Source organism: Leptonychotes weddellii, chromosome 3, assembly GCF_054177405.1.
Source record: "Leptonychotes weddellii isolate Sample4059 chromosome 3, ASM5417740v2, whole genome shotgun sequence".
In the NCBI taxonomy this organism is placed as follows: domain Eukaryota; kingdom Metazoa; phylum Chordata; class Mammalia; order Carnivora; family Phocidae; genus Leptonychotes; species Leptonychotes weddellii.
Window position 1 is genome coordinate 64,926,878 of NC_138371.1, and position 14,227 is coordinate 64,941,104.

The 14,227-nt window shown below is 36.8% G+C and overlaps 1 protein-coding gene across 11 annotated transcripts in view; it reads left to right on the forward strand.

The window, feature by feature from the left end:
• ITGB6 (integrin subunit beta 6) overlaps positions 1–14,227 on the forward strand; it is a 127,700-nt gene that overhangs the window by 56,644 nt on the left and 56,829 nt on the right. For 7 of the 11 annotated variants that reach the window (XM_081814332.1, XM_081814331.1, XM_081814330.1 and 4 more), the window contains 2 exons: positions 1,138–1,342; positions 1,959–2,205. In XM_081814332.1, coding sequence (XP_081670458.1) covers positions 1,138–1,342; positions 1,959–2,205 — 452 coding nt within the window. The remainder of the gene's footprint in view (positions 1–1,137; positions 1,343–1,958; positions 2,206–14,227) is intronic. The other 4 variants (XM_081814335.1, XM_081814336.1, XM_081814337.1 and 1 more) reach the window with 1 other exon arrangement.

A 14,227-nucleotide genomic window follows, 5' to 3' on the forward strand; every position in this document is an offset into this window, starting at 1 on the left:
AGCCCCATGTTGGACTTCATGCTCAGCGGGGAATCTGCTTGAGATTCTCTCTCTTCCCTTCTCCTTCTGCCCCTTCCCCTGCTCATGCTCTCTCTCTCTCTCTCAAATAAATAAATGACTCTTTAAAAAAATCAATTTCAGAAGAAATATAACTTTTCTAGTTGGTGAAATAACTAGAGTGGCTTAGAATTCTAAGAGATGAGGAAAAACAGTATGAGCATTGGTTTGCGTCCTTTCAAGCATGACAGTCAATGAGCCTCAAGCTTGACTTTGCTTAGAGCTACAGCAGCTCTAGAATAGCCTTGGCTATTAGGTAAGACAGGTAAACGTTGCAAGGTTATAATGGCCACATCTCTGCCTGGAAACATTCATCTCACTGTTCCATGTTACCAGGTGGATCAGAAGGGAACTGGGAAACTCCTGAGTCCTACACAGAAAAGCAGTCTTTTATAATCATATTCTCTTTTGTTTCCCTTCTGCACCTCCAAATCTTGGAGAAAAGTTCTAAAAGACCTTGAACTAGAACACTTTCAGACACTGAATATAAAGTCCCCAAGAGGATGACTTTAGTGAAGTAAGGCTGCAATAGAAGGGTAATGATGCATCCACAAATTAAACCACAACAGAGAGCTAGATAGGGAGATGTCACAATATTTTGCCCTTTCAGACCCCACAGGAAATCTCTCTTTGCCACCAGATTTGGTACTAGACACACTGAGAGCTAAGACAGTCCAGGAGCCTACAGGTCAACCCAAACAGATAAATTCATGGGATGATATTAACTCTAGAACCCAACTGTTTCAAGGATCTGGTCATGGCACAGAAGAAGCCTCAAAGAAGTGAATATTAAGAACAAAATAGCAAAACCAACAAATAAAAGACTGTTAGGTGAATTCAACTGGATATAATTAAAAGGAGAATCCAATTTTACTCGGAATTTTACTGGCAGAATTCTCTGGTTATTCCGCTAAAACTTAATTTTAGACCTACAATTAACATCAGGCACATGGGAATATGATATACTGAGAATGGCAAGATGCCTAACTAGCAAAACAAGCAAAAAAAAATTTTTTTTGTCTGATAAACAAATGGAGATTTGTCTTCTTTTTCTCTTTGTCTTTTTTTCTCTTTTTTTAGAATTTTACCCATCCATCGGGAGTTGGAGAAAGGTGTGATACCCCAGCAAATCTTTTAGCTAAAGGATGTCAACTAACTTTCATCGAAAACCCTGTCTCCCAAGTAGAAATACATACAAATAAGCCTCTCAGTGTAGGCAGACAGAAAAATAGTTCTGACATTGTTCAGATTGCGCCTCAAAAGTTGACTCTTAAATTGAGACCAGGTATGTTATGATTTACATGAGCATTGGCTCATGTAAATAAATCTAATGCCACATATGGTAATACCATTATTAAGCTAATATATCTTGTACCATATTACATATCATTGATTATTATGACTCAGATTTCCCATTCTTAAGGAAATAGAGAATCGCTGGCCTAACACTTTTCTTCATTCACATGGGTCACTTGCATTCCAAATGAGTTACTAAAATAAGCTTATCTAATAGTAAGCATTTGAATTACTCAAATGTTAAGGCTTACCTCACATTTCTTTAAGTATTGTAATGTAGCTTTAAACTCCTCTTTATTTTCTTCTCTTTTGCTAAAACCACATACAAAAAATTCAGCTTATCTTCCATCTAAATGGATGCTAGTTCTCCCAAGGAGATATAAAATATCCTAACTTTTACCTCCTTCAGTAGCTCTAAACTCGCTGTTGAAAGATTTTCATGGGCTCATTCACTTGTAAACTTTACCGGATAGTTTATGAAATCCTAAGTATCTTCAGTAAGTTCTCCCTGAAATGAAATAGCCAGGTGGCCCCGTAATTGGCCACTCATGAAGGAGTCTTGATGTATTTTTATGGATTTGCTTTTCTCATGGGGGTTTTTGCAGGCAGTGAACAGACTCTGCAAGTGCAAGTCCGCCAGACGGAGGACTACCCGGTGGACTTGTATTACCTCATGGACCTCTCGGCCTCCATGGATGATGACCTCAACACAATCAAAGAGCTGGGCTCCCTGCTTTCCAAGGAGATGTCTAAATTAACCAGCAACTTTAGACTGGGCTTCGGCTCTTTTGTGGAAAAACCTGTCTCCCCTTTTGTGAAAACAACCCCAGAAGAAATCGCCAACCCTTGCAGGTAAGTAAATGATTCTCTGGCATCTTGGAACACTGATTTTCTGTAGAGAAAGCCCCGCTCTGAGCTGCACTTGGCAGGAGCTTGCTAACTCCTTGGCATTTCGCTCCTGCCAGGTTGGATCTCAGCAGCTCTCTCAGTTGCCTGGGCCCCTTGGAACCAAGATGACCTCATCTCAATGCCTGGTTCTAGTCTTGGGTTCTTGCAGCATCCTCACATCTGTCTTCCTGTGTAGCATCTTTTTCAGGATGTGGCAAATTTGGCTTTGTGCTCGGCAGACTAGGAAAGCGCGTCTTTCACTGTAGGTTCCGATGGCCTGTGTCCATCCACAGCCCCTCAGAGACCTTCTAGGCCCAATGACCACCACTTTCTGAGGCTATTGGACAGTAACTCACACTTTCTCAGAGTATCTTTCTCCACTACAATGACTTCTGCCAAAATAACAATTCGTGCAGCTCCCTCTGACATCCTTTGGGAAATGGGGATTTCTCTTATTGCTTGGAGAAGGACTTTGCAGCCTTCACTTCTATCTAATTCAGTAGGAAATTAAGCATTATGGACCCCATTATAATCTGTTATTATCAGCTATTAAAACCATTTATTATCCAGGTGATGGTCAAGGGCAAGTTGCTTTGTGATGGTTTCCCTGTACAGTCAATGACATGTTCAGAATCAAGTTATTCACTATCCTTCTATTAAAAAGAGCTACTATTGGGCGCCTGGGTGGCTCAGTTGGTTAAGCGACTGCCTTCGGCTCAGGTCATGATCCTGGAGTCCCTGGATCGAGTCCCGCATCGGGCTCCCTGCTCGGCAGGGAGCCTGCTTCTCCCTCTGACCCTCCCCCCTCTCATGTGCTCTCTCTCTCTCATTCTCTCTGTCTCAAATAAATAAAATCTTTAAAAAAATAAAAATAAAAATAAAAAGAGCTACTATTTGCTCTGTGCCAAACTCTGTGCTGAAGGTTTCACATACATGACCTCATTCAATCTTTATAATAACAACAGTTCAAAGCAGGTTTTATCATAGCTATACTCAGAGGAAGTAACAGAGGCTCTGCGATATTAGTAATTCTCCCAAGGCTGCACGACTAATCAGTGATCTGTACCAAATCTGGGTTGGTCCCAAACCAAGCCCCTTACTACTATGAATCTAGCATATATGCAATGACTTTCCAAAAGTATATTGACTTTTAATGCTTGTATACAAGCATCAATCTCTAAAAGACAAACACCTTTATAATATCATTTAAAAACATTTCAATGTGGTTCCCAACTAGAATCTGACACAGTCAAAATAATTTGACCTTGAAAGGAATTCATCACTGATTGTAACTGTTAGGAACTGTGTTTGGTTGCAAGCATCAGAGATAGTGGCTTAAAAAGGGGGAGTTTTTTTCTTTTTCACATGAAGGGAGTCTAGAGAAAGGCAATTCAGGGCTGGTATGGCAGCTCCATGCATCAGGGATCTGGGCTTTTTCTGCTTTCTGCTCTGCCATATTGGTTCTTGGATTTTATCTTCAAGGCCCAAGGAGTTTTCTGGGATGCTACTCATGACTTCTTCATTCCAGGCAGGAAAGAAAGAGGAAAAGAGGGGCGGATCAATAAAGGGCACTATCTTTCTCCCCACCTTTTATTTCGAGGTATAATTGACATGTACCAAGATGCACACATCAGAAATGCTCAGTTTGATGAGTTTTGACAGTGGAATATACCAACGTAATTGCCACCTAAAATGTGATGTAGAACATTTCCAAAGCTTCCTTGTGCCATATTATAGTCAGTTCTACTACCCCAGAGGTAACCGCTTTCTGATTTCCATAATTTAGATTGGTTTTTGCCTATTCTTGGATTTCATATAAATGAAATAACATAGTATATACCTTTTATTTCTGGCTTCTTTTGTTCAACATAATGTTTCTGAGATTCATCCATAATTTTGTGTTTATCGGCAGTTTGTTCCCTTTTGTTTTAAGTAGTAGTCCACTGTATGTATTTATTATTCTTCATTTATTCATTCTTTCATTGATGGACATTTGGGCCCATTTTTTGGCTATCATGAAAAATGTTGCTATGATCAATCACTTGCCTATAAATCTTTGTGTGTATGTATGTTTTTGTTTCTCTTGGATAGATACCTAGAATTGGAATTACTGAATTGTATAATAAGTATCATTTTAATTTTTAAAGGAACAATCAAATTGTTTTCCAAAGTAGATGTGCCATTTTACATTTCCATCAGCTATGTGTGAGGGTTCCAATCATTCCAAATCCTTGATAACACCTAGTATTGTCAGTCTTTCTAATTTTAGCCATTCTGATAACAGTGTATCTTATTGTAGCTTTAATTTACATTTCCCTAGTAACAAAAGGTGTTGAGCACTTTTCATGTGTTTTTCTCCCATTCTCATATCTTATTTTGTGAAGTATCTTTTCAAATTTTTTGCCCATTCTTAAAAATTAGATTTTCTTCTTAATATTGTGTTATATGAGTTCCTTGTATATCCTGGATAAAAGTTCTCTGTCAAATATGTGCTTTATAAATATTTCTTTCCAGTTTGTGGGTTGTGTTTTTATTTTTCTAGTAATGCCTTTGGTCAAACAAAAGTTTCTAATTTTGTTGGAGTCTGATTTGTCAATTTTTAATATTATGGTTAGTGTATATTTTGTCCTAAAAAATCTTTGCCTAACCAAATATCCCAAATGTTCTTCCTATTTTTCTTCTAGAAACTTTATGGTTCAAGCTCTTGCATTTAGGTCTATGATCTCAAATTAATTTTTATATTTAGAATGAGGAAAAGGCTTAGATTCGTCTTTTGTTTCCATGCAAATATCCGATTGCTCCAGCACTATTTGTTAAGCAAGATTTTTCTTTCCCCATTGACTTATCTTTATGCTTTTGTTAACAAGTAATTGAGAGCATATGTATGAGTGTAATTCTGGACACTTCATTCTGTTCCACCTGATCCGTTGAATACACCCATGTAACCACCAATGTCTTACCATCCTTCTTACTGCAACTTTATAAAAATTCTTGAAATCGGGAGTGTAAAACCTCCAAATTTGTTCCTCTTTTGTTTTGCTATTCTAGATCCTTTGCATTTCCACAGAAATTTTAGAATCAGATTGTTGATTTCTTCAAAAAAATATGCTGAGATTTTGATTAGAATTACATCAAAATCATAGATCAATTGAGGGATAATGGACATCTTAAAAACACTGAATGTTCCAGTCATTGCATATGACATATATTTCCATTCATTTAGATCTTGTCTTCTTTCTCTCAGTAATGGTTTGTCATTTTCAGGGTAGATACCCTACACATCCTTTGTTTGATTTATTCCTAGGCTTTTTTAAAAGGTGTTTTCTACTTGTTTGTTGAAAACATACAGAAATGCAATTGATTTTGCATACTCACATTTTATCCTGCAAACTTGATAAATTTTCTCATTAGTTCTAGTTTGATTTTTTGTAAATTCCTTAGAATTTTGTGTACTTGATCATGTCATTTATGAATAACAACTTCTTCCTCTTCCAATATGTATACCTCTTTGTTCTTTTTCTCGCCTCGTTGCACTGGTTAGGGTCATTTTAAATAGAAGTGGAGAGAGATGTCATTTATGTTGCTTGTGATTTGGGGAAGAAATCTTCAACATTTCACCATTGATTATGTTGTTAGCTAGTGGGTTTTTTGATTCCTTTTATCAGATCAAGGAAGTTCCCTTCTATTCCTTGTTGGGTACAATTTTTTTAAATCATAAATGGACGTTGAATTTTATTTCCTTGATTTAAGGAGTTTTACCAGAAATTTTCCCCACCTCCTTATACTTGCATCTCATTGGCAGTACTTTGTTACATGGCCACTGCTAGCTGCAAAGGAAGCATATTGTTACCGCAAAGAAAGCCAGGATTCTGTTAGTAAGGAAGAAAAAAAAGAATGGATCTTTCTAGCAGTTCAAACAACACTGAACAAACAGATTTCTAGAGAACAGATTTATGCTGTATATTAAATCTTTTAAAAAGTAAGGTATGATTACTATTATCAATTGTTTGATTCACTTGTAAAGTGAAATAAACTTGGTTCTAACAGCCTCTTAACTGTTTAATATAAAAGTGTTTCTAATGCTCTGGTGTTTTTTGTTTTTTTAAATCAGAGAATGTTGTACCTGTTTAAAATCTGTATTATTTAGATCTTTGGTATGTTAGGTGTCTTTCTCCTGCAATAAGCTTTGGTAGAGAGTCCAGCAGTGTAGTTTCATTTAGGATTATAAAGTGTTACCTCTGTCTCAGAGGACTTGTTTAAAAATCATTCTTTCTGCCACAGGCCAGATAAAATGTAGTAATATGAAGTACAGTAATGACAATGGGAAACAATGAGGAAGAAATGTTGCCAGAGAAAACAATTAAAATTAACAAATAGATGGCTCAGCTAAGTGGGCAGCCCATCATCTAAGAATAAGACCTTGTATTTAATCAGGTTCCTAGAAAAAAGAAAGAAGTTTGGCTTTTCATAGCTCTGACAGCATTTCATTCATGCATTCTTTTATTCATTCATTCATTCAACAAAAGTTTACTGTGCTCCAACTGTGTACCAAGCACTGTGCTAGTCATGGGGATATCTGGAAGAAAAAGATTTGCACCCAGTCCTCAAAAAGCTGAAATTCTTTGGGGAGCAGGCATGCAGTATAGCATGGTGATTTAAGAGGATGGGCTTTGCAGTCAGCTCTGGATTTGGTTCTGATTCATCTACTCACTTATAACATCGCCTTAGGTGAACAGTTTCACCCTCAAAGCTTTAGTTTGGAATAACCATACCGATCACACAGAGTGGTCATAAGGATCCAGTGAGGTAATGAAGCATTTGGTACTGGGCTTGACTGTGAAGCGCTCCATAGATGGTACTTACTCCCAACACCAACAGAGTGAAGTTAGGGGGAGACCAGAGTATTGTACAAGGTGTGGTGAATGGGGTCCCAAAGGAGGATCACACATTTGATCTTTTGAAAGGTCAATATTTTCCCATTTTCTAAAGGTGTTTCTTTTATTCTTATTGGCAAAATTCACCATTAGTTAAAATTATAAGTAACGAGCTCTTTCCTGCAACATTATATTTTTTCCTTGCCCATCACATCCTTAATTCTTCCACTTTCTCTGTCCAGATACTACCTCCCAGATATATACACACGAAGAACTCAAATACCAAACATAAAAGTCAATCCTTTGATCAATCCAAACCTTATAATTATGGAATAAAATGTTCTTTAGTAGGAAGGCAATGAGAGGTAAAAGGAAAGAATGTGGAGTTTTTGAGACGTGGGTTTAAATCATAACCTTGGACAAAAAACTTACTCTGAGTTTGGTCTCTTCACTTATAAATGGGGATAATAATATTCACATCCTAGGGTAATTGTGAAAATTGAGTGAGCTCAGAATGTAACAAACAGGTATTAATTTTCTTCCTCTCATCAACTCTTAGTATCTCTAGTTATTTTAAGCTAGAGTCCTCAGACTTTTAGATGTCAGGACTTTCTTACACTTTTAAAAATTAAGACCCCAAAGAGCTTTAGCTTATGTGGGTTATATTTTCAATATTCAGCATATTAGAAAATAAAACAGAAAATTTTAAAATAATTATTTATTGATTCATTTAATAATTACAATAAGAAACACAATGCACATTACTATAAAAGCACATCTTTATTAAAAATAATTATATTTTTCATGACAAAACAAAAATTAGCAAGAAGAGTGGCACTGTTTTACATTGTTAAAATCTCTTAAAATATTTGGTTTAATAGAAGACAACTGGATTCTCATATCTTCTTCTACATTTAGTCTGTTGCAATATTTTGTTTTAGTTGAACTCCATGAAGAAAGTCAAACCTCACATAGATATATAGTTGGAAAAGAGAAAAGCATTTGATATCTTTTTACAGTGTCTGTGGACATTCTTCTTTGATACTACATTCAAACTAGACAAGAGGTAAAAGTTAGTTTCAAGGGGAATCTGAAACAGTATCAATGAACTTTTCATAAAACCATTGGTCTGTCTTGCACTTTGTTTTTTAAAAGATTTTATTTATTTGTTTATTTGAGAAAGAGCTCATGAATGAGGGGGAGGGGCAGAAGGGGAGGGAGAAGCAGAGAATCCCAAGCAGACTCTGCTGAGCAAGGAGCCTAGTGCAAGGGCAGATCCCAAGATCCATGAGATCAGATATGAGCCAAAAATCCAAGAGTCAGAAGCTTAACTGACCGAATAACCCAGGTGCCCCTGTCTTGCACTTTGAATGGCTCTTTTACTTATGTATGTGATTTTGTAATATAATGCTTTGGCCATTTGGAAAATATTGTTTCAGTGAATTGTATAGATCTTCCAAGTTTCATGACACAGTATAAAAAAGTTGCATTTGTTAATATCACCATAAATCTCATCAGATAAATCTTAAAGTACTGAGACGCTATTAATCTCATAGGTAGCAGATTAATGTTTTCCAAAACTTTAATTTTCTAGTTACCTCTAATTTTATCATTGGCAACAAATACTGAGGGTTGTTTTCCTTGAACTGACAGGCTTTTTTCATATTTAAGAATATGTCTGCTAAGTACCCAAGTTGGAATAATAGTTTGGTCATCAAACGTTCTTTCGGGTAAAAACGTTCTATAAAAAAAGGGCCAGTTCAGCTCAAACAATTGCAAATATTTTTTTCCCACTCTAAACATTGTACTTTGGTGTGCTGCAGAAATGCTAGATGCATATTTCCCATGTAGTTACACAGAAATATTTTTTAAATTATTTATTTATTTATTTATTTATTTATTTTTAAGTAAGCTCCATGCCCAAGATGGAGCTCAAACTCATGACCCTGAGATCAAGAGTCACATGCTCTACCAACCGAGCCAGCCAGGTGCTCCAGAAATATATATTTTTTAAAAAACATGTATTCAAGGGGGTAGACTTAATAAAATTAATAACTTTTACTGCTTTATCAAGGATAATCAAATGAAACTAGCAATTTTATTATGATGATAAATACTTGCCAGGAAAATTCCTAAGGCCCACTAGCCGGTTGCAAGCCACAGCTTTGATTCCTGCAAAGGCACCAGCAGTTTTACTCACCATTGCGTTTGCAACATCAGTGCAAATGTCAACACAGTGAAAAAGACAAATAACATCTTTTATTATTATTAGAAAATAGTTTGACCTGAAGGCCTCTCTGAAAATGTCTCAGGGACCTTTGTGGGTCTGTGCACCACACTTTTAAAACATGCATTTTGGAGTAGCTTTCTTTCTTTAGCTTCCTTGGATGTAGAATCACTGAGAAATTTTATTTCACCATGTAAGAATGCTGAAGTGGCTTACATTTTTAAATAAGATTTCCTTAGGCTGTTATCTAAGACACAGTAACAAGAATATAGTTCCTCCATTTTCATACTTGTAGATAGGTTGTAATGTGCATTTAAAAGTATTTAGTAGGGGGGCGCCTGGGTGGCTCAGTCGTTAAGCGTCTGCCTTCGGCTCAGTCATGATCCCAGGGTCCTGGGATCGAGCCCCTCGTTGGGCTCCCTGCTCAGCGGGGAGTCTGCTTATCCCTCTCCCTCTCCCCCTCCCCCTTCTTGTGTTCCTTCTCTCTCTGTGTCTCTCTCTGTCAAATAAATAAATAAAATCTTTAAAAAATATATTTAATAACACAAAGGTCAAATTTTCTTCCCCTGTCAAACACTATGAGAGATTTCTTTTTTAACATCATTTCATATGTGCTATGTTTTGTTTCATGTTTTGTTTGTTTTTTAATATGACACCAACAGTGAGGGACTCACTGTAGTTTTGCAAAAGAGAAAGCAGAACTATGAAATGCTTAGATTTCTTATATATACACAAACATAAATATATATGAGTGTACAGAATAATTTCTTATTGCAAAGGTAATACAAGGCCATGTGAGAATGCAGACAAAAAGAGGAAAAAGGAAATTATTTTTAATCCCACTCAAAAAGATGGTGTTAGCCATTTGGTATGTATCATTGTAATCTTAATTTATGTATATTTATTTAAAATTCTAACAAAAATATAAATAGTATTTTTGTATATTGTGTTTCATAATTATTCTGCATTTTAAATGCAAATCTATTATTATCTAGGGACTCAAAATCAAATTATTTGGTGATGAGTACCTACTTCCTTCAACTGCTATGCTAAAAAAGTAATAGCCAAATATGAACCTCTGTTAGAGGAAGGACTTTGACCAAAACCAGGGGAGTATCCACTCAAAATTTCCTGGCATAACCCAAGTCTGACATTCTGCTTTGCTTTAGCTACATGGGTCTCCTAGCACGTGAGTCTGTTTACTGAATTAAACTAACACTTCAGGGGCGCCTGGGTGGCTCAGGCGGTTAAGCATCTGCCTTGGGCTCAGGTCATGATCCCGGGGTCCTGGGACCGAGCCCTGCATCGGGCTCCCTGCTCAACAGAGAGCCTGCTTCTCCCTCTCCCTCTGCCTGCTTTTCTGCCTACTTGTGCACTCTCTCTGTCAAATAAATAAATAAAATCTTTAAAAAAAAATAAATAAATAAGCTAACATTTCATTCCACTTTCTAAAAGCACAGAGTTCTACTAGATCTATCTAGCAATTCTAACCCACAAAGGTGTAAATTTCTTACAAAAAGACAGGAATACTAGTTCTTTGGTTTCAGAAGATGCTCAAATGCCATTTTGGTACAGTGTGAACAAGCAGCCCAAAATAAAAGATTAAACTAACAATTTCCAAGAATAATTAGATTATAGGGACAATGGTACACCTCACATAGTTACATACTTTTTATCTCATGTAACTCACAAGAACTTTGTGAAGTAGGTATTATCAGTCTCATTTTACAGATGAGGATACTGAGGCCCAGCAGTGGTAAGTAACTTGCCCAAGAATAGACAACTGTTCAGTCTTCTTATTCTAAATCGAATGCATTTTCTTCCAGCACACAACTACTTTAAATGCTATCAGAGCAATAAGAACAAATGCTAAATCATTGCCATTTAATAGGTAACAATTCGAAAAGAAAATTAAACCTCTTCCTCATATAACTCTTCAAATACATCTCTAATTGAAGGTTGAAAAACACTTGACTACATAAAAAGTTTTAAGGTATATATCCAAAAACAGCATAAACATAATTAAAAGACAAAGTTCAAAGACAAAAGTTTAATATTTTGAAGAGAAAAGGTTCTTAAAATTAAGTTAGAAAATAAAAACCAAGAAAATGAGCAAAGGATGTAAGTTGGCAAGTGACAAAGAAGAAATACAAACTGTCAATAAATATGAACAAATTAGCAGTCTTAGTAGCAATAAAATGGAAATTAAAAGTTAAATTAAGATGCCATTTTTAACTAATCACTGGTATATTTTTGTTTTGTTTTGTTTTGTTTTTTTCATGATGTAATTGATACAAACTTTTTGGAAAGGAGTTTGCTTATATGGATTGAAAAGTAACCAAGCAATTTCCCTTGAAAGAATCAGTTCTAAGCAGAGATACAGTCTGCAAAGCTGTATGCAGAAGGATCACTACATTATTTAATTACAGAAAGATTTATGAAATAAATTTTTAGTAATAGATTATCAAACTGTGATACATCTCATAACTATTAAAATTTGTTTTATTTTCTTCTTTACACTTTTATATTAACTCAAATTTTCTTCAGTGAACATGTATTATCCCTTTAATCAGGAAAAAAAACATAGGATTCTAGAGATGTCATTGGCCAAATCCACATTCTGTCCTCAAGTCTGTGCTAGACTCTGTGTAAAAGTGATTTATGTAAAAAATGACATTAATGTCTAGTAAGCACTTAATCTGAAAAGCTCATTGTGCTGTGTGCTTTGCATATTTTATCTCAATCAGGCCTTACAACAATCCTACTAAGTCGGTACTATCCGTGGTCTGCACTTCAGAGCCTCAATGAAAGCTAATGCAAGATATTAAAAATAAGAGAATAAGATTGCCTTCTGAGAATTAAGGTTAAAAATAACGGGTCAGAAAGGAAATACAAGAAGTTCCCTAGAAGCGATAGGCTGGTTCATGGGCCCACGAAACCAGGCGTCTTGACAGAGCTGAAAGAATGAACAGGACTGTAGGTTTGCTCATCATAGGTTAGGGGAATGCCCAAGAAAGAGCAGTTCCAGAGGCAAGTATGGGCCTCATCCATCCAAAAGCCTTAGCCCAGGCTCTTTCAGAGTTTCCAGTCTTGTTGGCTACCAGGCCTTCCCAAATTTTTGTTAGCTGAGAAAGCCAACTACAGGCAAGGGAGGAGCCAGATATGACCAAGAGCATCCATTCTGGAGATGTCTATCTTGGGACATCTCAGACTGCTGGGGTCTTCCAACTCCCCTTGTTCTGAAGCCTGAGAACATTTTGGATTGTGACCTACTTTCCATGAAAGTCTACTGACAGGAAGAAAATAGTTATCTTTGCAGACACCAGCATTTTGGTCCCAGCAGAGCTCCATTTCTCGGTGTGAATGAATCCATAGTCATTCTGATTTGTATAGTTGATTCTCATCATTCATGGAAGTCTTGCTCTACAAGGTCTCCTCAAACACTGACTTAACCAATGCTAAACTATTGCTCCAAGGGGAAACACAGGATTAGGCTCATGTACGCCTCTGGCCATTTTTTTTCCCAACTGATCAATACATAACTTTATTTTCTGTTTCTTTCTGTTTAAAGACAACTTAATATATATTGTTGATTCATTAGCATTGCACTCACAGCCAACAACACCGTTTAAGTCATGCCAGAACAAAGCTTATCTAATGCACATATTTTCTCTGTAAGGCCCATAACAGCCTTCTTGCACTTAGGAACACTAGACAACACTTCAGCACTACACTTGAGGGCCATTCTAAACAGTAAAATCACCAACAAAAAGCACAAAAATGAAAAAAATGGCACCAAAAAGACCATGAAAAGGATGCTTGTTTACAGTTTGAGAGCTGAAGCAAGAACACAGAGCCTTATTTCATCTCAGCTGGGAACATGTGAACCAGGTGACTGAAATTTTTTGCCATCCTGTGTGTGTACATGAGTGACTCAGAAAGTACTGAAGGTATTGATTTGGGGGTTAAAAATAAATTTTAAATTTTAATGAGTAGGTGAATTCACAGATACGGAATCTGTGAATACTGAAGACTGACTGCCTGCCTCAGGCAGATGAACTTGGTGAACAGGAACCTCACTCTGAAAGACGCTCCAGTTCTTCGTGTGCACACAAGACAGACTCCTGAACCTGGAAATCTGTTCTTACAAGAGTCAACCAGCTCTTCCCAGGCGGCATAGCACAACCTCACTGGGGGCTACTCTTTTTTGTCTCTGTACTTCTAAATACAAGTGTTTCTCAAACATTAGAATGCATCAGGAAGATTTGAATGCATCATGGAGCCCACCCCTTACATTTCTAACTCAGTAAGTCTGGAAGAATGTCCCAGATTTTGCATTTATAACAAGTTCCCATGTGATGCTCATGCAGCTGGTCCAGGGACTGTACTTTGAGAACCTCTGCTCTATACCATTATCTCCATTTTGCAAATGAACACCCGAAGCTCAAAAGGGTTGAGTAACTTGTCCAAAGTCTCATCCACAACTACTAACTGGCTTTCAGAATAAGATGTGGCTGAATTCATGATCAGCTTTTTCTGTTCAACTGCAATATCTTTGGGGCAGATCTCATGCTAACATGGCATTTCTCCCATGTGTCAACTGTTTTAAGTGGTAGTTTTATTCCTAGCCAGGTCCACAACAGTCTGTTCAGTCATAGTTGAGTTGGGCTCCAGAACCAAGAGCCCTGCTCTGATTTTTGGGCCCTTGGCAGGCAGGGCAGGGAGTACAGGAAGGAGCAGAGAAGAAAGAAGACGGGTATCTCTTTCAATCTTGCTACAAGATGACTCATACTTGATAACAGCTTAAGCTATCAGAATACAAAGGAATTGTTGTCATCACGGAAACTTAATGGTAGATTTTGGTTGAGAAGCACTAGAAGATAGT